The sequence below is a fragment of the Dicentrarchus labrax genome, unplaced genomic scaffold, assembly GCF_905237075.1.
Source record: "Dicentrarchus labrax unplaced genomic scaffold, dlabrax2021, whole genome shotgun sequence".
Lineage (NCBI taxonomy): Eukaryota > Metazoa > Chordata > Actinopteri > Moronidae > Dicentrarchus > Dicentrarchus labrax.
The window spans coordinates 198,997-221,981 of NW_026136730.1; the positions used below are offsets into that span (position 1 = coordinate 198,997).

The 22,985-nt window shown below is 41.4% G+C and overlaps 4 protein-coding genes across 17 annotated transcripts in view; 1 reads left to right on the plus strand and 3 right to left on the minus strand.

Annotated features, from left to right (window-relative positions):
• Positions 1-1,052: 1,052 nt before the first annotated feature.
• On the plus strand, positions 1,053-1,943 carry LOC127359535 (band 7 protein AGAP004871-like). Its single transcript, XM_051393469.1, has 3 exons — positions 1,053-1,120; positions 1,225-1,359; positions 1,474-1,943. Exons 1-3 carry the CDS (start codon positions 1,115-1,117, stop codon positions 1,657-1,659), a joined length of 327 nt encoding a protein of 108 aa, XP_051249429.1. The 5' UTR covers positions 1,053-1,114; the 3' UTR covers positions 1,660-1,943.
• Positions 1,944-3,056: 1,113 nt separating this feature from the next.
• On the minus strand, positions 3,057-5,048 carry rpl22l1 (ribosomal protein L22-like 1). Its single transcript, XM_051393467.1, has 4 exons — positions 4,923-5,048; positions 3,887-4,000; positions 3,441-3,562; positions 3,057-3,275 (listed from the first exon to the last, which is right to left on the minus strand). Exons 1-4 carry the CDS (start codon positions 4,929-4,931, stop codon positions 3,131-3,133), a joined length of 390 nt encoding a protein of 129 aa, XP_051249427.1. The 5' UTR covers positions 4,932-5,048; the 3' UTR covers positions 3,057-3,130.
• Positions 5,049-6,065: 1,017 nt separating this feature from the next.
• On the minus strand, positions 6,066-11,428 carry eif5a (eukaryotic translation initiation factor 5A). Its single transcript, XM_051393465.1, has 5 exons — positions 11,351-11,428; positions 9,529-9,715; positions 8,509-8,613; positions 7,885-8,016; positions 6,066-7,690 (listed from the first exon to the last, which is right to left on the minus strand). Exons 2-5 carry the CDS (start codon positions 9,694-9,696, stop codon positions 7,625-7,627), a joined length of 471 nt encoding a protein of 156 aa, XP_051249425.1. The 5' UTR covers positions 9,697-9,715; positions 11,351-11,428; the 3' UTR covers positions 6,066-7,624.
• Positions 11,429-13,495: 2,067 nt separating this feature from the next.
• tnikb (TRAF2 and NCK interacting kinase b) overlaps positions 13,496-22,985 on the minus strand; it is a 58,646-nt gene continuing 49,156 nt past the window's right edge. For 13 of the 14 annotated variants that reach the window (XM_051393288.1, XM_051393290.1, XM_051393289.1 and 10 more), the window contains 4 exons: positions 22,437-22,586; positions 21,039-21,198; positions 17,184-17,323; positions 13,496-16,891 (listed from right to left, as the gene is read on the minus strand). In XM_051393288.1, the coding sequence (XP_051249248.1) occupies positions 16,808-16,891; positions 17,184-17,323; positions 21,039-21,198; positions 22,437-22,586 (534 nt within the window). In that variant the 3' untranslated portion in view covers positions 13,496-16,807. The remainder of the gene's footprint in view (positions 16,892-17,183; positions 17,324-21,038; positions 21,199-22,436; positions 22,587-22,985) is intronic. The other variant, XM_051393296.1, reaches the window with a different exon arrangement.

Below are 22,985 nucleotides of genomic sequence, written 5' to 3' on the forward strand. Positions count from 1 at the left end.
GGAGGAGGAGGAGCAGCGGGGTGTCGGAGGTCTTCGGGGCGGTGCTGACCCTGCTGTCCGTGGTCTTCATCATCTTCACCTTCCCCCTCACAGGATGGATGTGTGTGAAGGTGATACACACACACACACACACACACACACACAGACACACACACACAGACACACACACACAGACACACACAGACACAGACAGACAGAGACACATACACACACACACACACACATACACACACAGACAGACACACACACACACACACAGACAGACAGACAGACACACACACACACACACACACACACACACACACAGACACACACACACACACACACACACACACACACACACAGACACACACACACACACAGACACACACACACACACACACACACACACACACACACACACACACACACAGACACACACAGACACACACACACACACACACACACACACACACACACACACACACACACACACACACACACACACACACACACACACACACACACACACACACACACACACACACACACACACACACACACACACACACACACACAGACAGACACACACACACACAGACACACAGACAGAGCACACACACACACACACACACACACACACACACACACACACACACACACACACACACACACTCAGCTGTAAGATGTGACATTAAAATAAATAAAAACTGATATATTGGAATAAGGAATCATATTTCCATCAGTAAAGCTTAAACTTGATTATTTAGTTAATTAATTAAGTCGTGTATAAAACAAACAGTTTTTCAAATATCTGCAGGTTTGAGCCTTTTAAAGACTCAACAATGTATAATAATAATATATAATAATAGAGTGCTGCCTTTAGGGTCTTCCTCTGTTTATGTTTTTGCGTCTCTAGTTTCTAATTGTTTACATTTGTTATTGTAGAGAGGCTGATGTCAAGGTGTGAGGAACTGCGTCTGCCTAGAACAATAGTTAAATATATATACACACAGTATCTACTGCTCTTTATTCATATATGTGTGAATAACAGCTGCAACTATAAATGAGGGCCACGCTGGGTGTGCACACTCTGACAGACGTACTGACGCTGACGACGGGCATCACAAAGAGAATGGAAGTGAGTGAAGAGCTGCCCTTTATACGCCTGTGTCACCGGTTGATGCACATTTAAGAGAAGCATTTAACACCACTTACAGAACTTACAGGTGTTTGGTCCCGCAGGAGGTTCTGTACGCTGCCTCCAGACTGTGGGGCGTTCAGGTGGAGCGGGTGGAGCTTAAAGACCTGACCCTCCCCGTCAATCTGCAGCGCTGCATGGCTTCAGAGGCCGAGGCTGCCAGGAAGGCCAGGGCCAAGGTACACACACACACACACACACACACACAGACTACAGATTTGAACATCAGGTCTTCTCTCTGGTGACTTTATCCTCTCTCTCTCTCTCTCTCTCTCTCTCTTTGTGTTTGTGAGATGATTTTGGCCGAAGGGGAAGTGAAGGCGTCTCGTGCTTTGATGGCGGCGGCGTCAGGACTTCCCCCCGTGGCGTTCCACCTCAGATACCTGCAGTCGTTGTCCTCCGTCCAGAGCAGCGCGTCCATCGTGGTCTTCGCCCTCCCCACAGAGCTCCTGGACATGTTCGTCTCCCATCAGCCTTAGCTCTCTGCAATGTCTCAGCAGGGAGTAAAAAAAAAAAAAAGGTAGAAAAACATCAAACCTATGAGAACAAAGTTTGATGATGTCGTGGAGTAGTGTAGGATCATGGGAGTTGTTGTCTTCATTAAACATTGTTGGGAACATTTGGGATAATGTAGGAACATAACTCAACAGCATATAGATCATAGAGCTAGAGTTATATGCATTTTAATGTGGGAGTGTTATTATTATACCTACCTCTACCTCTTGTGTTATACCTTTAATAAAATCAGTATTTATTATATTTACATTGTTCACATCATTTTGTCAGTTTTTTTGCTCGCTGCTCATTTTTGTGCCGTTTCTACTCTTTAATTTCCCAGAAAACTTTTGTGAAATATGAATGTTTGCTTGTAGAAAAACCCCAGAGTAAGACATTTTTAAGGATCAGTGTGAAGGATTTAGTGGCACCTAGTGGTGAAGCTGCAGATTATTTATTACCCGTCACAGAGTAGTAAACACCTCAGTGGGTGGTGATGTTATAACTGATGCCTATTGGGTTGTATAAAGTTATATATAATAAGGATGTAAACTGTATTTATGTGACACATTTAACAAATATCTTTATTATGGTTTATTTAGAAGTCAAACTCCTCTTTGGAGACAGTGATTAAATATAATTGAACGTTTTATTGTTGTCATATTAAGCTGCAGCAGTTCGGTCTGACTGTGTGTTGATCATTAACAGTATGTATAAGGTGGTGACTTTATCTGTAGCACCACCTAGTGTGTATTTAGTGTACTGCTTCACTCCCATCCTCAGGTGTACAAACACACACCTGTTTATAAGGTTCAGCTAGATAAATCACAGTTAATGAGTTAGAACAAAAAGGAATTTCTGACCTTTATTATTAATATATTCTGGATTACATTGGTCAAAAAAGAACAATGATAATCTGTTTCTGTGTCCAGTGTTTCCATTGCAGCCACCAAAGAGTCATTTTATAAAGTATTTATGGGACAAGTACTCCATAGTGAGTAATGACAGATCTTCAGTGTGCTTTGATCCAGAGTAAATGTGATATTTAACACGTCAAATTAATGTTAAAGTTACATGATTTGTTTTTATTTTTAAAGAAAATCAACTGATATGTGTGGAGTCAAAATTAAGTAAGATGTCACAGCAGATTTTGCTTCCAACTCTTTTCTGTGAGTGTGTGAAGTCTTAGAGGTTATTCAAATATAAACATACATTCCTAAACACTCGGATGGTAAAGTCTCTCTCTCAGAGAGGATAATTAACATGTAAACCAAAACATAACTCAATCTACAGTTTATGACAGTGGGAGTTGAGTTTCCTTTCAACACTGTTGTGTATTTAGAGGTTTAGAGATTAAAAACAATAAAAACAGGACAGAAAAGCCATTTTTCCACATTTATTCTGCTGTCCAGCTCCAGCTGTTGACACACAGCTGTGACGTTCCACTGCAGCCGTTCACTCGTCTGTTTCCGACTCCTCGTCGTCCTGACTGATCTGGAAGTAACGCAGCTCGTACGTCTCCTTATCAGACGCCACCACTCTCAACCAGTCACGGAGGTTGTTCTTCTTCAGGTACTTCTTTGTGAGGTACTTCAGATACCTGGCGGGGGAGACACGGGGGTCGTTTAGTCCCAGAATGTGCAATGTTCAATAAAATGTTTATTATTCTTGGTAAATTTGCCCACACACACTTAAGAATTGTTTTGATTTCCAATACTACAGTTTACTGAGGTTTCATTATAAGCAGCTACAATAAATCTCTCACCTTTTGGAGAACTGCTTCTCAGACGTGACGTTGATCTTGTTCTTCATGCGGCCGACCTGGACGATGTTACCCAGATTCCCGGTCTTTCCGTTGACCTTTATCCTCTCCTTGAGGAAGGTTTCCTGTTGGACAGAGCACAGTGACACTAGGGAAGAGAGCCCTAGTACATTTGGAGCTAGGGAAGGGAACCCTAGTCCAGACACAGGGTTAGCTGCTTGTAAACATCACTACATTAACCCTTTGATTTGATCGTAGTATTGATTTAAAGAGGTATTAAATAAGGATTATAGGTGCGAAAGAAATGTTCTACTGGGTTTTTCCTAACAAACGCCAACAACACTCAAAGAGTTGAACAGCTTTTCACGCTCCTTGTGCGTTCGCTGTCTGTCTGTCTGTCTGTCAGGAAGCAGTGTCACTAGTACAGTAAAACTTGCAGTGAGACTTACAAAGTTTGCAGAGTCCAGGATCCCATCCTCCACAGGGTGGGTCAGGTCCAAGGTGAACTTCCAAGCAGCTCCCTTTTTGGACTTTTTGCCAACAGTTGGCCTCTTCGGTTTGATCTGTGAGGGGGAGAAAGTCTTACTTTTATTGATCCGCTTACTTTTTTTAAAACTATACACTAATTCTCATCAAGTGTTCTTCATTTATTATTGCCACTACTTAATGTATACTTCTCATAGCGCTTCATAAAAGGCTAATTTTAGTATTAGTAATATATTTTGTGCTACAGGTCAAATTACTTAAGTTAAGTATAACTTTCATTTTATTACATAGCTAGTGAACACAAATGGATATTTATTCCTAATATAATTAACAGATGTAAAAAGGTCTTGGCAGAAATGTATAAAATTTGATTTACTACACATTCCTAAATTTAAAATGTAAAAACTGACCATTAAGGCAGTTTATCACCAGTTATATAAAGAGAAGTGGCTAATAAATTATTTGATATCACATACATTTTATAAATTATTATAAATACTTAAATCTTGAATGCCTGCATTTAATTAACCAGTAAAGTGAGAATTAATTTAAAGCCCAAGCAGTAGCAGTGTTAACTTTAGAGTTGTAAATTCAATAAATCAGCTTCTATTTTAATAAAACACGATGAGCTATTGGGATAACTAATATGTTAGTGAGGCCGAACTGACTAGTGGGCTTTAAACTGCATGTAAACTGTCAGTACACATCAAGTTCACCTGTCAGGTGGAGGGAAACCACTGATATAAAATAAAACCCACTCTTTCCCTACGGAGACTGGACCAATGAATGGAACACGTGTAAGAACGGCTACTACGAGCTAACGCTAACTCTGCTATCTTATCGGTTTATTTTCCCTATAAAGTGCTAATGTTTGAGCACACGGCGGCACTATGAACACTTTACTACAGCTCCAGCAGATAATGACTCGAATAAGTGGAAAAAGTAGAAAGGAATTAACAATAAATCGCGTAAAATCCCCGAGGAGCCGCCGTGACTTACCGGCGCCATGTTGAGAGACGGGACGGGAAAGAGAGAGGAGCGGACGTGACGCAGCGGTGACGTAGGGCGTGCCGCGTGGACCGCCCTTACCAAATATGGTGATCCCAGTATCAGAGTATAAATAACACTTCCGCCCGCCCAACTGAGAGATGAATGGAGGCTATAGGCTCAACACAACATCCTCAATCACCGGGAAATGTCTCTTTTAGCTTCATTTTACATTTAAATTTAATGTTTTTGCAGGAAAAACTTTCAATTAAAATCCTGCCTGTTGTTTTGTAGCAGCTGTCTGTGTAGGATGCTTCAAGGTACAAAGGCCAAAACACACCCTGATAATAAACCTGCTGAGCCGGGTCAATCATTGACACACACACACACACACACAGTCCCTGCTCTGCCCTGGGCCTCCGACCAGCCTCAGTTCATTCAGCTGCATTCGTATGAACATACAGAGAGAAACTAAAATCCATCCTGATGAGTCAGAGAAACCGTGACTGGCTCAGAGGGGTAGAGACAGAAAGGAAAGAAGAAAAACACCCAACATGCATCTTTCTTTCCATTGTGGTGTCATTTGTGAGTCAGCGTGCAGACACGAGGGGTCGGCCATCAAACACACAGGGTGTGTCTGTGCTGCCTTTAACACACAACAGGAGAGTCTATCACAGAGGATAAGTTACTATATATACTGCTCATAGCCTGGAACTGTTCATGTACAGGCTGAACGGCAGAAACCTCATAGATAACCCATTTTATCTACTGCCTTTAGCTTTATGTTGGAGGTTTCTAACTAGCACCTTAAATCACAGCTGAACGTTACCGACAGTAGATACACTTAAAACCAGCATTACACCAATTTACAATCCTATTTATGTTCATTTACTGTTTGTTTTTGTCAAACTGTGAAGCAACTAACAAACTTATTTATTTACAGTCTATATTTATATAAATTAGCTGAATTACTGTAACAACTCTACTTTTATATAGGGTTTGTATAGGTGCTGTAATGTGTTATATGTCTTTGGAGGAGTGTCAGTGTGGCTATTGCATGAGGCTTTGCAGAGCTAACAGACTTTGTGACCCACTGTTGAGTTTGAACTCTAGTATATCAGCATTTTAATGACCAACAACAAGTTCTGCTTCGGATAATGTACTTTAAACTGTTGATAGTTCAATTTTATTTATTTAGCACCCATTCACAACTTATCTCAGGACACTTCTCAAAGAGGAAATCTAGACTGAACTCCTAATATTTGAGTAAAACATTACACTTTATTTCAATCTGTCAGTATTATTTTTAAAGAATAAGCACTTTTAAAAGGGTAGATAAGCAGTACAACATAATTCATGATCAGTTTTCTTGTTTTTAGCAGTTATACTTTCTTTCAACCTCAACACATCCTCTGTAAAATACACCTCCTGAGCAGGTTTGAGTGTGATTCTCTTTAGGATTTGAGCCCTTTAAAGTCCACCATTGTGTTTCAGTGATCAGGGAGTGAGCCACACATTCACTCCGACAGATTACCGGGTATATTAGAGACAGAAAACCAGACATCGTTTGCAGTTTTTGTCCATTTGTTTCATCGTTTTATTTTTGCCATCTCCAGTCAGGTGACAAAGGCCTCGAGTGAACAAAAAGTTTGCAACTCTACCACCCTCCCCAACCCGATCGAGTCCCTCAAAAGAAACACACGCCTCACTGCAAACCGCCTCCCACATTTCGGAGGCCCACACCGCTACACACTCATGCCTCTCAAAACAAGATATAACACTCTTTTAGCATTGGGGGGATTACCGGGGCAGCGGGAGGGGGGGGGAAGCCCTCGACTGCCCCAGTGGACGAGAGGTGTGAGCGCACAGGACCCTCACGCCCCTCAAACTTCTTCTACACAGACAAGAGACTGGCATCACGAGGGAAAAAAATCACTGAAGTTTGTTTCTGTTCTTCTTGGGGGGAGAAAAAAAAAAAAAAAAAAAACTTCTCTTTTCTTGGTTTTTAGAGCTTTGACATGCTGGGGTGGACCTCAAGTGCTCGTAAGTGCTAGCCACCACCATTCCCAGCCATTAGGAGGAGAAAACGGACCTTGTCACGCCCATTCCACTCAGGAACCAGAGCAAAGGCCATGCTGGAAAGCGGTATGGCTGCTAGAGGGACGACCTAAACCACAATTTAGTATCTACAGGGGCTACCCTCCCCTCCCCCTCCCACTGTTTTAATAACTCAAATAACTGCCCCCCCCCCACCCTTCCCTTCCCTCTAAAAGGCTTTAGACCTGCTATATTCAAGAATATAAAAAAATAATCATACAAAAGCTGAATCCCGTTGTTATTTAAACATTCAGGAATGTGAGTGGCGAAACCAACACTTCGAAGGCAAAAATAAGCAGGAATGAGCAACTGATCATTATTTTTGAAGTTGTTTTTATATAAAGTAGATTGTTACCAAACAAAACCTCAGCGATCAGGCAAGAAGACCACGCAGCGAGCTGCGGTGGAACTTTCCCCCCCGACAGCAATGGAAAAGAGAAATGAAAAGGGGGGAGGGGGAAAAAAATAACAAAACAAAAAAGATCAATGATGAGAGAAATCACAACAGAATGATTGAGGTTGTCTGTGAAGGCCGACGCTTTGGTGACAGAACCAATGAGAATGCAAGAGACTGGTTGTGGGTGGTGCTTGTTGCCTGGGCAGCAAAGTCCGTCTCCCTATTTGTTGGCCAAAACCTTGGTAGCGACAGCACATTCCTCCCCCATGGCAGAAATCACGGTGACCTGCGGAGAGCACACGACACGTTCGAGTCAATCACCTGAAACTTTATGAAGCTCACACTCATGTTTTATGGACTGAATCCTGTCTGCTTCCAAAGGGGTTAAAAATGATATAAAAACACATTGAAGACGCATTTTGTGCTTCATCATCTCCATGTAAACAAATATAAAACATTATACAGATCAGTGGTTCTTACCATGAAATCATCACCCGCTTCAAACTTTGCCTCGATTTCCTTGCCGACTTCGTTCTCGGGGACACGCAGGTCCTCTCTGATGTCACCGTTGTCGCTCATCAAGGACATGTAGCTTTCGTTGATGTTAACCAGCTGGGAGGAAGAGGACAGATTATAAGTGACGACATAAACACTGTCGACCATAATGTAAATCAGTTGCTGTCAGTATTTTCAGGTTAATGCCTCAGTTGGATTTCAACCTCAAACCAGTTCTGTCCTCAAATGTCAAACATGAAATTTGGGCCCATTTAACTACACTTACATTATTTCTTGTTCATACTGAAAGATGAAACTATAAAAACTTAATCACGAGCAGATTCATTGCATTTTCTAAGCCAATATCAGACACATCAAATAATGTTCTGCTTCTCCACAGTTGAGGTTTGATTAATCTTTATAAAATCAGATTCAGTGACTTCCTCATGTAAATTATGTGAGCAGCTGCTGAGTTTCATCCTGACCGCAAAGAGCTGAACTTCACACTCGAGAAAACGCCGGCACAGAAGACACACACGTCCTTTCTAATTGAGTGAACCGGTGACGCCTGTGTGACAGAAAGTGCCAGAGATGCTTGGAGCTGCGTACCTGGTAGTCTTGCCTCTTGATAGAGGGGACATCCATGTTGTGGGTGGAGGGGCACATATCTTCATGCTTCTTGTTGGTGAAGATGTCGATACCAACCAGGTTGACCTGCAGAAGAGAAGATTTATTTATTATACTGTGAGTGTTTAAGTATGTAAAGATACCTCTCTGGGTAAGTCATGAGGTTTATGAAAGAAGCACAACAACAAAAAATCACAATATGGTGTAAACTGTCACCCGCATTATAATGAACTGTGGAGACACACTGACCTATAAATCTAGTTCTCCAGATGTAAGAAAACCTCTGGTACAGAACAAATGCCACACCGTACTTTCAGTTTCAGTGTAAACAAAAACTGTGGTCCAAAGTTGATTAACCACACTGTACAGCCCTAATGATATAAATTGCTGTAATGCACTACAGTTTGTCTAAAGGCCTTTTTTAAAATCAATATAAAAAGTAGTTAATTTTTTCTGCAGGTTTCCAGTTAAATTTAAGACCAAGACCTTTTAAATACCATTATAAATGTAAGAGTCTTCATATCCATACTGGCCCAAAAATACCTGAACTAATGATATGAAGGAAGACCTGTACTGGTTCCATGTAGGTTTAGTTTTGCAGTTGTTACAACAATATCAATACAAATGTTTCCCCAACAGCATTTTTAAAGAGATTTTAGATAAACAACGTTAATGTCATTAATCTAAATCAATTTCTTAAGGCCTTAAATTCAGATTAATGGATTTTAAACCCACGGACACCATTTTTAAAATTAAAAAACAGCCAGAATCTCATTTTTCTTTTTATGAAGTCGTAGAGGAGGGCAAAGTACACTTGGGAGCTCGCTGGTGTTTGAAGAAAAAAAGATAAGGAGAGAAATACTTCAGGCAGCTTGGTCTGAAATCTGAGATCCTTAAAACCAAACAGGGCTTACGCTCTCTGCAAAGCTCGACACAGATCGAGTTTCTTTCCAAAATTAATTTAAAATGTCACAGGTTGAGGTTTGAGGATATTTTTTGTACCTTGGCATGACCGTGCTTGCCGGTCTTGGAGGTGGACATCTCCACAATTTTGCAGGGGCGTCCCTTCAGCACCACGAAGCCGTTCTTACGCAGAGCAGAGCACTGCATGGGGTAGGTGGCGGAGGCGCCAGACTCTCCGGTCGTGAAGTCAAGTTCGGGATCTGCCATGGTCGATGGGTCTGGGGCGCTGTGGGAGATAATTACACATTAGTTACAATCCAAGACTGAAAATACTTCATTAACTGGACTCTTAATGGTCGAATACTAAACATGGCTGGCAGTAAACCCAATTAACAAACACTATCTTTACTTCTTGCTTTGGTAAAGCTCAGTGTGCTGTTTGTGGAACTATATTTATGAGCTGGTTTTAAGATTTACATCGACAGAAATCAATGCACTTGGCTGAGAACTACCGACTGGGTGGGAAAATTAGTAAATATTGAGAGAAACTAACAGTTTTAGTATTTTTTTTTTAGAAGAGTTGTAGAGAAAAATTCTCAAACTGCAGCCTTCAATTGTACTTAAACACATTTTGAGGCCTTAACACGACAGCTGTCATAATTAAAAAGGTGGTTTAAACCATTTATAATGAAACTAGAGTGCCTGGAAGCACAGCGGCAGAATGGATTAATCCCTATAGTCTATGAATCTCTACAGATGTAAACAGATGTCACACCATCATGATTAGTATTTCCCCATTAATTAAAAGTTGTGACGTTAAGAGGATCATTCCCACTAATTAAGATAAAGAGTTGTTCCATATTGTGGATGTGTGAACAATACAAGTTCACTTAAAGCGGGTTAAACTGTATTTTAATGGCCCCCAGGGGGGGGGACCGCTGCAGCCTCCTCACGGCCTCTGCGGGGATCAATCGGTTCCGTGGCTAATCGATATCGCGAGATCTCGATAAGGGAGGGGGGGGGGGTGATTAATCTGAATCAAGTCAGAATAATATAAACATGTGGAAGCAGGGAGACTGAGCCCGGCTCAACACGAGGGTGCACTCTCACTAAAGCTCTCAAAATGTCACCAAACTTCAATTTATAAACTCACACAGTTTAAACTTTAGTGAATTAGACCACAAAGAGCTGAAGCTGCTCATAAGACACCATTAAAAGCAGTTGGCGGGAGCAGAAAGAGGCAGTTTATCTCCGGTTATCTTGCGTTATCACATTAGCTGTGCGGAGCTAGCGTTAGCCGGCCCAGATAACGGTACAAAGCTAACAATAACGGTACCGACGGCGACCGGGAGCCGCTTTCACTCCACATTAACGGTCCAAAAGCACCGAACCCACCCACGTTGTTCACGTTATCGGTGCTGTGGGGTTTATATTGAGCAGTAAACACGCTGCTGCCGCCGAGTACCGTTATCTGCTAGCTGCCGCGGTGCTAACAGCGGCTAGTCACGCTAGCCCCGTCCGGATAAAGGCACCAGCGGGTCGGCGGCGCACTGCTGCTGCTCCTCCTGCGGGCTGCCGGGCTCACACACTGCACAGTAAAACACCGGACAACGAGCATCCCGCATGTTCTGAACGCGTGACACTAAAAAAAAACCCCCGCAGTGAGCGTGGAGGAGGAGAAGCGAGCGCGCCGCCGAAGGCCGCATGTCCTCTCTGATTCCCCGGGTTAGGGTTAGCTGGGCTCGGACTCCCCTCACCCGGCCTCCCGCCGACACCCACAAACACAAATCACCGCTACTGCGTCTGGAAACAACACACGGGTACTTTAGTAGGTGTGTGTCGGCTACCTGCCCCCGTTAGGAGCCGTTAATGCCCCGTTTGTCCCCCCCCGGGGCAGAAACACGCGCCATGCCACACTTACCTTCCAAGAAAAAGAGGACCGAAAGTGCGCAGGCGCGGCCAACTTCACTGCAGCATCCGTAGAGGAAGAAGGGAGGAGGAAGAGGAGGAGGGGAGGGGGGGGGTTTGTGTTCCGGTTGGGGCCCGGTAGAAAGGGTTGCCAGGTCCGGGGGAGGCCGCACCTGGCAACCCGGCAGGAACATTACATGTAATCAGATTACTGTTGTATTTATTTAACAGGGTTTCACTTTATTATGCATCAGTTTTTATTTTACATTCACAGAAAGAGACACATTTTAATGCTGTATACATGTTATTATATTATTATTATTATTATTATTATTAATATTATCTGCTGTTATTAACAATAACACTACCATCATTTCATCAGTACTATTACCACCATCTTACAACTACTACTCTTTATTTACTCTATATTTATCTTTATTATCTTTTCTATCTTTATTTATCTTTATTTATCTTTTCTATCTAAGTATTTTATTCTATTGTTATATTTTATTGTATTTTAATGTACCTGGCTGCTATGACGACTCAATTTTTCTCCGGGGATTAATAAAGTCTATCTATCTATCTATCTATCTATCTATCTATCTATCTATCTATCTATCTAAAGATGTTTCTATTTGGTTATATAACCTTTTAAAAAACGTATTATGTTCCTCTTGTTAGTATTTATGTTTTGTATTTATTTGTTTCTATATAAAAAAAGCTTTACTTGCTTACTTGAATTGTTCTGTTGTCTTTTACAATACACTGACATCAATGCTTCTTATTGGCTTTTCTTTTCTATTGTTTATTTATTTGCATATTTGGTGTTGAGGGAATCCAAAAGTAACATAAAACAATCAAGTTTCATTACTTTAATATTACTTGGATTGTGTTAATGACTGCATTTTCTAACAGGTAATTAGTAATTGTATCAGATTACATTTTTAAAATAACTCTGCGTATTAAGTATTGTCTATAAACTATTGTCCAACCGGAGGTAGGACAAAGCACAATAATATTGTTTTATATTCTCCAAAGTCTCCCATATATGAAACCGATTCTTGTATACAAATACTACAAAAGTGGTTAAATTGACAGATATATATTGTGACAAACCCAATAAATACAGAGATGATATACCTGAACTCTGGATTCCCATGCATGTCTGAAATGTGAATATCTTGATGCACTGAGGAAATAAACAAATAAAAATCCCATTTTTAGGTCCAACACCAACCAGGACTCAGCAGCAATAAATGATCTGTAACTGTAGCAGGTATGGTCAGTGGCCTACATTGAGAAATGTATGATATTAAAATGAAACGGCCATAAATCGTTTGTCTGTGGTCAATTAAAAACAATATTCAGAGTATTTTCCTAAGTAAAAGTTTCTCTGCTACAGCAAAATGGCAAATGGTATATAACATTTACTAACGATCATTCAATCACCGGTTAATCTGAAGAACATTTTTATTCCCTAAGTCTTTATTATGTCTTCAGATGTTTTGTTTTGTCCCACCAACAGTCTAAAACCATAAAATGTTCAGTTTACAATCAAATAAAACAGAGAAAACTGTCAAATCCTCACATTAGAAAACCTGCAACCACAAAAGTTTTGGGGCATTTTTTGCTGATAAAACGGCTTCAAAGATGATTTTATTTATTATTATTGATTAGTAGTTGGTTGTGGAGGTAATTTGAACTATTTTATACACTTTTGGGTTTAATTGCTCATCATATTTAATTTATTACATGACGACAATAATTTCCATAAAAGTAAAAACTGGTGTTCTATCAAGAACTCTTCTGAAGCAAACATCTTATAGTTTTTCTGTCAGTCGATCGATCACTTTTGATCCAGACTGAAACATCTCAACAACAACATTCCCGTCCCCCTCAGGACGAACTGTAATAACTTTGGTGATCTATGAACTTTACATCAGCCTCTGCTGCACTTTGTCTTTATTCCTCAGAAGCTAAAAGTTTGTGAAGAAACATTAAAGGTGCAGTGTGTAACATTTAGTAGGCTCTTTTGGCAGAAATGGAATATAATATTCATACGTATGTGTTCAGTCGTGTTTTTATCTACAGAGGGAGCGGGAAACAAGAACTTTGTCGTACATATGAAGAGTAAAGAAAGAGAGCGGAGCCGATGGTGTTGCTGTACAAGGAGAGGACATTTATTGTAGAATTTTCCAACATCACAGATGTGTGTTACCAGATTGAGGTCGTCTTTTTTGACTGATTCCAGTGATTCAAACGAGGTGAAAACATACACTCACATGCATGTCACACACCTGTGCACATACCTGCTCACCTACACACCCAAACACACACACACACACGCACACACACTCACACTCACAGGCTGACAGCCGTACATACGTTCACAGTCTTGATACGTACAAAAATTGAAATACAAATACAAATAATACCACAATAAAAACATTGTATTTTTTTTTTTTTTAGAAATTCTTATAGCTATGTTCTCTATTCTGTAGAAAGACAACTAAGCTTTAATAAGTGAACATTATTTTTTTGTCTTTCTCTAAAATGATCAGTAAGATATCATCATAACGAAAATTCTTACAGTATATATATCTTTTTAATCTATGGTTTCTCCAACTGACCCTGCCTCCTGACCTTTATTCACAGGGTGTTGATTAATGCTAACATCCTGCACATGTAAAAGGCTTCAGCTGGCCTCAAAGCGGCATCGCTTACACCTCGTCGCATCCCTTAAAAGTCAACGAACAACAAAGGAAATATCAAGTAAAAGATGAACCACTCTCCTCTCTCGCAGCCTGATCACAGTCCCACAAACATCTGCTTTTATGGAGATCATCGTCAAAGTGTCAACCCCGCAATGCTGAGCCCCGTCCTGCTCGCTCTTTATAAGCTGCTCTGGGGGTGAGCGTCAACAAAATGCCTAAAATATAGATTTAATGGTAAATGTATAATCCTCCAGCGTACACATCGTTTGACGTATCCAACTGTTTACTCATAAGATAAAAGCCCAGAGGCTAAGCTAAGTTTAAACTTTCAATTTACAGTGAGAAAAATGCTTTAGGGGCTCGTGTAGAAAGTTTGAGTCCGAGCGTCCGACCTTCTGCAGCCCCAACAGTCAGTGTATTGCCTTAAACTTACGATTCATAACAAGTGACGACGGGTCAAACATGTATGTCACCATGCAAAACGCACAACTAAATAAACAGTGATGGACTACAGAGAAAAAGAGTAAACTTGGAGTGTTAAACCAAACTTTTGTGTAAGTCTTTGCTCAGCTCGTTGGTTGGAATAAAAACCCTCCCGTATGAGAGAAACTACAGATCGGACAGATTTACAGAGGTATGACAAATAAAAAACAAAAAAAAAAGCAAGACTGTTATTTTTTTCTTCAGAGTTTTCACCTGCTTTGCGAAAAAGTCTGTCCTTTAACATCAAAGTGAGTATTTACACAGGTGCAGTGTACACAGAACAGCAGGGACAGAAAAAAAGTGGAGGGAACAAAGGGCAGCAAAAGTAGAAACTTTGAGAAGTTGGCAACTACTCTACGCCAAGTTCTTCTTGTGAGAAATGATGTGAAGATTTTTGTTATTGTGTTGCTGTTGCAGCAATTATACAATATCTACAACCTTCCTTCCCCTACCAGAAATACACCAGGACAAAGTAGCCACAGTAGCTGAAACCAACTGTGCAGCATCCTCAATGACGCGTGTAAATCTCTCCTTTCCCCTGTGACACTAACTGCTTGCTTGTAGTATTTTTCTCTCCTAATGGGGAAGGTGTTTCAGCAGCAGCATTTAGAACGAGTGTTCACACTGTGAGCGGCACCGTCACAAATACAGAGTGACGATCGGGGAAAGGCCACGGCTGAACTTTACAGGGTTTCAGATTCCAGCGTGGCCGCCCTCTGATCGTCACGTCTGACGGCGCAAAGAAGACACTCTTCTGTTTTTTTTGCTACAAGATATTTGTCTAGAAAACGTTGAGATTCAGTCGGATCACTATCAAGAGGTTATTTTAATGATATCAACGACAAACGCCGTCACATATATTTCTTGGATCCAACATTTGGTCGGTGATTCAGAGTGGTTGAAGACTGATTGTCCACACTTAGCCGGCTAATTCAGTAAACTCTTGAAGAAAGGTGACAAATTCACTGCATATAACACAGTGTGAGATAACAAATGATTTAATTGATAAATAGCGGGGAAGGGCTAGAAATAAATAAGTGTATACATCCTCCTACTCCTTTTTGAACATGTAGGATTTAATGTGTGTTGTTTATGGGGATTTATTCATATATGATTATCGTTTATTTCACTTTAATGTTATCTTATCCTGTTTTTTATCTTTTTTTCTTTTACATGTTTGAAATAAATACAATCAAACTTCATTCGCAATCTGTGTCCGACTGCACAATATCAGCTGTGTCAGATTGTGTGTGATGTGGAAAATGTGATAAAATCAGATTTGGCCATAGCGTCGACACTTCTACGCACTGGAAAACATCAAAAAAGGGGTTCAGAAATTTCCTGTTTCTCTCAAAACTTTCGACTTTTGTCTAGGACACTGGTCCTCAAACTATGGTAGTATAGCGTCGAAATACTGCAACATTTGGAGGTGGTACGTGTTGTAAAAAGTTTGAGTGTCTGGGCAGGCTGAAGTTGTTTTACAAAAGCTCACTCTCGCTCGTGCACTGTAAAAAAAAATAGTTTTTTTCACGTTGTTTCCAAAAAGCTTAGTCTGGACGCAAGGCCAAACTGAAGGGAAAAACCTTTAGCCGGCTTAGTGTGGATGTACTGAGTTGCCCAGAGTGACTTTTACGTCTCAAAAAACCTCCACTTTTTGGGTCGAGGACAAGCTCAAGTTTTCTTCTCCTATTGATGCTACCTCGTGTTCACTCACTACAGCACAGCGCAGTAAAATATGTCTGATTCACTGCAGTAAACGCAGTCAGAACACTTGCATCACCACCAACAAGCAGAGACAAATCGTACTCGCAGTGTGAACACCCTGTAAGAAATCATTAATGTGCTACACAGAGAACTTCTCTACAGCTCCCCATTCAACCAAATGGGGACGTCAAAGGCTACTCGGCATGATGTCAGTGTCCTTTTAAAAACTCCATCAGCCCAATCGAACAGTCCACAGGGAAGGCGAAGGCATCGTCCACAGTCAGTATGTGGAGTCACCCAGCAGGCAGTGACACCATCCACGGGGCCTGTAGCGCCCCCTATAGCTGGAGGGTATCTATAACGGGGGACACGGTCCTGTGGTTTAACTCGTCCTCCGGTTGCTCAATCGTCAATCGTTAAGCAGCTCGTTGTTTTCCTCCACAAACACACACACACACACACACACATTGTATACACATACACACTGTCCTCCTGTCATCCCTCTCTCCTGATGTCGGGGCGATGTTCAGAGTGAAGAAGAGGAGGGTTGTGGGTTTGAAGGAGAGGTGTTACCAGTTCATCATGGAGCTTCTGTTGAGGGTCATGAAGAAGACTTGGCTGCTGCCTCCAGAACGCACCGAGGCGAAGAAAACCTGCAGGAATGAGACGACAGCGTTAGATTGGACGCACGCCAGTTTATTTTAGTTTGGTGACTGTTAGTGGACACTGTTGGATTTCAAAATAAAAGGCTAATATCCCAACCTGATACAGAGAATATGATGCAGTTTATGTACCGATTGTAAAACTCTTCTCTCCTCTTCTACATAGTCCGCCATGTTTCTACTTTTTCACAACCATCCATCAAAATCTGCTGTTTTCACTGGTAGGGAATTCCCTGCAGTCGGTGCCTCATTTTTAAATGTTTTGAGGAGTTTTCAGACTCACCTTGTCGTTCCTCTCCGACAGGAACTTCAGTCGCTGAGCTCGCTTGTGCATGAAAACTCCGTCGAGGTGTCCCGTCTCCACGGAGCGGATCTCAATGGCCTTCTCTCCCCAACCCATGATCTGGTTGGAGTGGATGTAGGCTGCAGGGAGAGGAGAGGGTATCACACACACACACACACACACACACACACACAATCAAACACACACACACACACACACACACACACACACACGGAGGGGGATTGGACAGGAGAAGACTCAGCACCAGTCTCACACCCAAGCCAGTCACACATCGAGGCCTCCTCTGCCTCACCTCCGGGAGGAGATTATTGCAGCAGTTTCTGACTGATTCGAACGATCACGATGAGCTCTTCATGTGAGAAGAAGCTTTGGCGTTGGGAAAAGATGTCAAAGCAACAGATCAGAAGAAATCAAAGAACAGGCTGCTTGCTGGGTTTCCACTGATCGGTTTGATGTCAGTTATTGATTTAAATTAATCATTTGAGCACCATCGACCGATGCTGGTGGTCTGAATGCGAGATGATGTTACGCACACGCGACAGTTTCTTGAACAGCTTCAGTGAAAAGTGCGACGGGGCTTTTCTGGAGCTGCTTCACAATAAAACCCTCGTGACGATTCACTTTTAATCTGACGCATCAGTTTCGACAGCAAAGGAGAGCAAAAAAAAGTGAAACTTTTAAAATGTGCCTTCTCTCTCATCGGCAAACGTTGAGCCAATTAGTTTAGCACAATGAAACCCGGTGGTCGAGGCCATCTTGTTTTGGCGCTACGTGGCCGGAGTAAAGACACCTCGCCAAGCCACGACTAAACTGTGCGATACCAAACCAGTGGAAAACGGTCAGCAGAGAGGGTTTTTTTGCTGAGGAAGGGGGTCGACCAGTGTGCGGAATAAAGCGCGGCGACGATGCAGGTTTTATGGTTTGTCTGGGAGGGGGGGGCTGAGGCCGGGCTTGGCTGTGAGAAACTCTGGTCTGACAGTAAAATACACACAAACATGTTAACAGGAGATGATGTCCACACACACACAGAACACATACAGTAACCACCAGTGCTTCAGGACACAGACGCAGTCAGTCAAACATACATGTTTAAATCAATCAGGATATTATACACACTGACATCTGAGAATCAGAGAGTGAAGGCCGAATGGAAAAACACAGAGGCTTTGATCGACTCAGATCACAAGATCCAAGATCCATCCTTGATGTGCGTCTGCTGTTTTCTTCATGTGGTTTGACTGAGTGTGTACTCATAAGTAATAGATTCATTTAGATGCACAGCACTCTTTGATCTCGCTTTAAGTCGGCCGAATTTCACAAATATCTTGTTTGGTTTGGAGTTATTTTAGAGCTCATGCAATCAAGGATGAAAGTGAGAATGGATGAGAAATTCCTTTTTGAAATATTTCACAGATAACAGTCATACAGAACAAGAGGACAGAACTCAACACAGCAGACAAACAACACACAAGCATTTCCCCCAATGCACAGGATAAAGATATATTGTATATAAAAAAGGAGAGTGTCCAAAGTAAAAAACAAAAAAGATTCTATATATAAAGATTGAGGTGGGGTAGAGTGTAGAGGTAATGCTCTGTGTCAACTCATGCAGCAGATGGATGTTCAACACTTGACATTAAAGAGATACGTTGAGTTTTTGGGTTGTTGTTCTTTGGTCAACTCACCTGTTAAGTGATGAGAACACTGACACCAAAACCCTCCATTCAATTTGTCCGATTGGTTCCAGTCCACTTTGGTTTATCTTACAATGAACATTTACAGCCTCACAAAGCTGCTAGCTGCAGGCTGTAGACAAATATTAGTTAAAGGACCAGTGTGTAGGATTTAGTGGCATCTAGCAGTGAAGTTTTAGATTGCAACCAACTGAACACTGCTCGCCTTCCAAGTGTTTAGGAGAAACTATGGTGGCCACAAAACTTTCTATCAAGTGTAGACCTATCGTGGCGTCACCCATTGGTTTGTGGAGTCCCGTTTTGAAGCCTCAAGTTTGGCTTTATTGATCGCCCTAAAGCATACTCTGCTTTATGGTCTGTTTTACTCTAAATGGGACCATCAGTTACTAAATGAACATCATGCTGTATGGAAGAAGACTGAAACTACAGACTGAGATCAGAAACTCATCAGGAAACCGTTTACTGAGCTCATAAATCAACTGAGAAGTCGACTCATTTCTCCATAAGACTCAATACTATCAGACTTCTTTGTGCAGCCAATAGAGTTGCCCCCTGCTGGCCCATTACATAGAATGCAGGTTTAAGACACTGGCTTCACTTCACAGATATTGATGAGATTCACAATAGTAAATGTATATGTTTATTAATGGACCATGGTGTGGTTGTGTGTCTAGTAAATATTCTGTTTTTAATCATTAAAATATAGTTTATTATAGTTTATTATAGTTTACGACATGTGATTATAATGCCAAAAGGTATTTTTTTCGCATAAAACAGCGTGGTGCTAATAATATATGAAGAAGTCAGCGGAGGTTTGGATCCATACATTGTTTGTGTAAATGTAAATACAGCATTAAGTCAGTAACGGACCTGGCTTAAGTTTGGATCACCTGGAAGTTATTAATATTTAAAGTGGAAGTTTCCCTGCCTTCAATTCTAATTCTATGGACACGAGTCAAAAGAAGACACTAAGTGGATCAGGTGGTAAAACGACCAATACAGACACACTTTATATATTATATTTATCATATTTCTGCCAACAGAAACTCCTAATTGTTTCACACTGGACCTTTAATAACTAAATTTAAGGAACCCTTTGGGTTATGTGTTAATGTTAAAATGTGAGAATTGGCTATTTTATTATCTGAGTTTTTTAAATCTTCAAATATCCATACTGGTATTTGCCTCAAAAAGCTGATATTCTACTATAATGTAGTGGTTCCCAACCTTTTTCTTTACTGATGACTCCTGACTCAGTGACATATTTCATATTATATTAAAAACTGTACAATTAACCCAAAAACTGAACTCAGTAACTGCAGGAAGTTTGTGTAACACTGATTTGATTTAGATTAATTTTGAGCAGATTATTTCCTGTTTAGGGAACTTTTTATACAATTCTCTGTCTGTATTATGTATTTTTGTTATAATTTTTAACAATCAAACAGACTTATTAGGCTTCTTTTTTAACAGATTCTGTGTTTTCTTGTCTCTGACGTTTGGCTGTTGTTCTATTAGACAATTAACTTTACATGAACTCTTCCCAGAAGTGAACCAAATGCAGAGGTTTAAACCTACTGTGTATATATTTCAATTTCGTTTACTTACACGCCATGAAGTCAACAAGGCCTCGTAACCTCCAGGTCGGGAACCACTGCTATAACAATCCACGTTAGCCGGTGCTAATCTTTCCCCTGATTTACTTTGCAGCATTCACCACTCATTCAAAAAACAACAACATAAAAGCCCCCCAGGCAGGTTCTTATCAAGTGATTTCATTCAACATAGTGTTTATGAAAGTGTTAGCGTGAAGGAACGGCGCCGTCAGTCTCATGTTGGATTGGTTTTGGTCCCCGTTTTCATCACTTTACCCAACAGAGTTGAGGTTCTGTTCAACGCCCCCAAAAACCCGTCTGTATTCCTTTAAGCAGTTAATGAAACAGGTGAAACTACAGTTCTTTGGCTTCTTGTTTTGAAGGTGTAACTGAAAGCAAAAAGGCAGGAGGAGAGAGAGGAGTGTTGCTTTGAACGGAGGAGAAGTGGTGGATAGTAGTGAGGGTGAAAAGATGATCTGCTGAGACCGCTTATAGAGGTCTAGAGGTCAGGGGTCAGGGAGAAGCGAGCTGATTGGTTGACGTACCGACGGAGGTGGGCATCTCGCCCCACTGCAGCACCACGTCTTTGGTGATGCGTCCGTAGGTGTTGACGTAGACGCCCTCGTCCTCGTAGCACAGCAGCATCTCCATGCCGTCCGTCTTGGGCAGAACCACGATGGCGTGCGGGGTCACCTGACCCTGAATCTGCCGGGGCGACACACGGGAGGGGGTTGGAGGGGGGGGGGGGGGATTAGGAGCTGCCGTGAGCCTAAAAGGGGGGGTCTGGACACCCCCTCTAACTCCTCCCCCCCTCCTCCTCCTCCCCACCCTGAGAGAGAAGAAACTGCTGCAACAATAGAGTCTCCCGCTCCTCAGCCACGCAATCGCCATGGAAACAGACATGAGCACAGCGTGATTCATGACTGCCACAAGCAATGTGAGGCGGTTGCTGTGGTTACCGTCTCCTTCCCGCCCCCCCGGTCCATCTCTTACTGTAACCAGACCAGGGTTAGAGGAGGACACGCTGATTCACCCACTCATTCATTCATTCATTCATTCACTCAGCTATCCGTCCATTCAGTCACGCTCTCGTCCGTTCACTCATGTATTCACTCGTTCACCCACTTACTGACTCATGTATCTGCTCACTCACTCACTCACTCACTCACTCACTCCTTCATTTAATTAATTTTTCATTCATTCACTAATTTACTATTGGACAACCTACTCAAGGACTCATTTATTCATTTATTCACTTGCTCACTCCTTTTTTCACTCACTCTCTCACTGACTCATTAACTCTGTCATTGCCTTGTTCATTCACTCATTTGTGTATTTGTTGACTTACCCAATCCTTAGAAAAATTAAGCAGTGAATTCATTCATTCATAATTCACTGACTCATTCAGTAACCATAATCATTTATTCGACTGTTGACTCACTTAATTCATTCTCTCACTAACTTTTTTACTCACTCACTCACTCATTCACTTTTCTAGTAACTCATCGATTCATTCTTTTACTCACTAACTCCTTCATTGGTTCAATAATTAATTAATTCACTCAATTAGTAACTTATCAATCCATTCACTCACTCACTCTTAACATCACCCAACAATTCATTCATTCTGGTGGTCACTTCTTACTGCCTTATTCATTCATTCATTCATTCAGTCAGGCAAAGCAATCGAAGTCTCTTAACCATTTGTTCATTCATTCATTCACTCACTTACAAAATGACAGCCCTTACTCTGACACTCACTCACTCACTCACTGATCCAGTCTTTAGTTTATGTATTCACTCACTCATTGTCACTCGTTCACTCAATAAATTACACAATTTGATCTTAAAATCGCTCAAATTAAACATGAAATGTAATTAATTACTGATGTTAAACATAGCAGAAACCTCATTCATTCATTCACACACACACACAGACTAACATGTGAGGGGATGTAGATGTCGTAGGGGTTTCCAGAGTCCACATCGATGACGTGGAAGCCGACACTGGAGCCGTAGATGACCTTTAACCTCTGTCCCTCCTCCACGGTCAGATCAACCAGCTGGGGACGATGCTGCAGGTCAGTGAACGACTGACGAGAAAGAGAGAGAGAGGGATTAATTAAACAACATTACAGGTACAAACAACAAAGAATAACTAAAAGCTAAAAGCAACTCAAATACACTTCCACACACACACACACACACACACACACACACACACACACACACACACACACATCGTCAGTAGCCATTAAAAAGTGACATTAAAATTAATTTCGGTCTGTAAATAATTACACAAACAGTTACCCCCAACAAAACTGTATAGAAGAAACAATACAACATAGCGTAACTATTTCCTACAGATTTAAAAGGCGCAGACTGAAGCTACGGGTTGAATGAAGTGGTGGAAGTATTCATATTCTTTACTTAAAGGACCAGTGTGAAGGAGAAAGTGAAGGAGAAACTACGGTTGCAAGCAAAAAATGTGA

Excerpts from the sequence above, each read along its gene's own strand:
- LOC127359535 (XM_051393469.1), top strand. Across the intron at positions 1,360-1,473 it reads CCAGGAAGGCCAGGGCCAAG|ATGATTTTGGCCGAAGGGGA; the intron begins GTACACACACAC and ends TGTGTTTGTGAG.
- rpl22l1 (XM_051393467.1), bottom strand. Across the intron at positions 3,563-3,886 it reads TCCTGGACTCTGCAAACTTT|GAAACCTTCCTCAAGGAGAG; the intron begins GTAAGTCTCACT and ends TCTGTCCAACAG. Across the intron at positions 3,276-3,440 it reads GAGAAGCAGTTCTCCAAAAG|GTATCTGAAGTACCTCACAA; the intron begins GTGAGAGATTTA and ends CTCCCCCGCCAG.
- eif5a (XM_051393465.1), bottom strand. The coding sequence starts at position 9,696 with ATGGCAGATCCCGAACTTGACTTCACGACCGGAGAGTCTGGCGCCTCC. Across the intron at positions 8,017-8,508 it reads TCAAGAGGCAAGACTACCAG|CTGGTTAACATCAACGAAAG; the intron begins GTACGCAGCTCC and ends TCTTCCTCCCAG. Across the intron at positions 7,691-7,884 it reads AAGCGGGTGATGATTTCATG|GTCACCGTGATTTCTGCCAT; the intron begins GTAAGAACCACT and ends TGCTCTCCGCAG.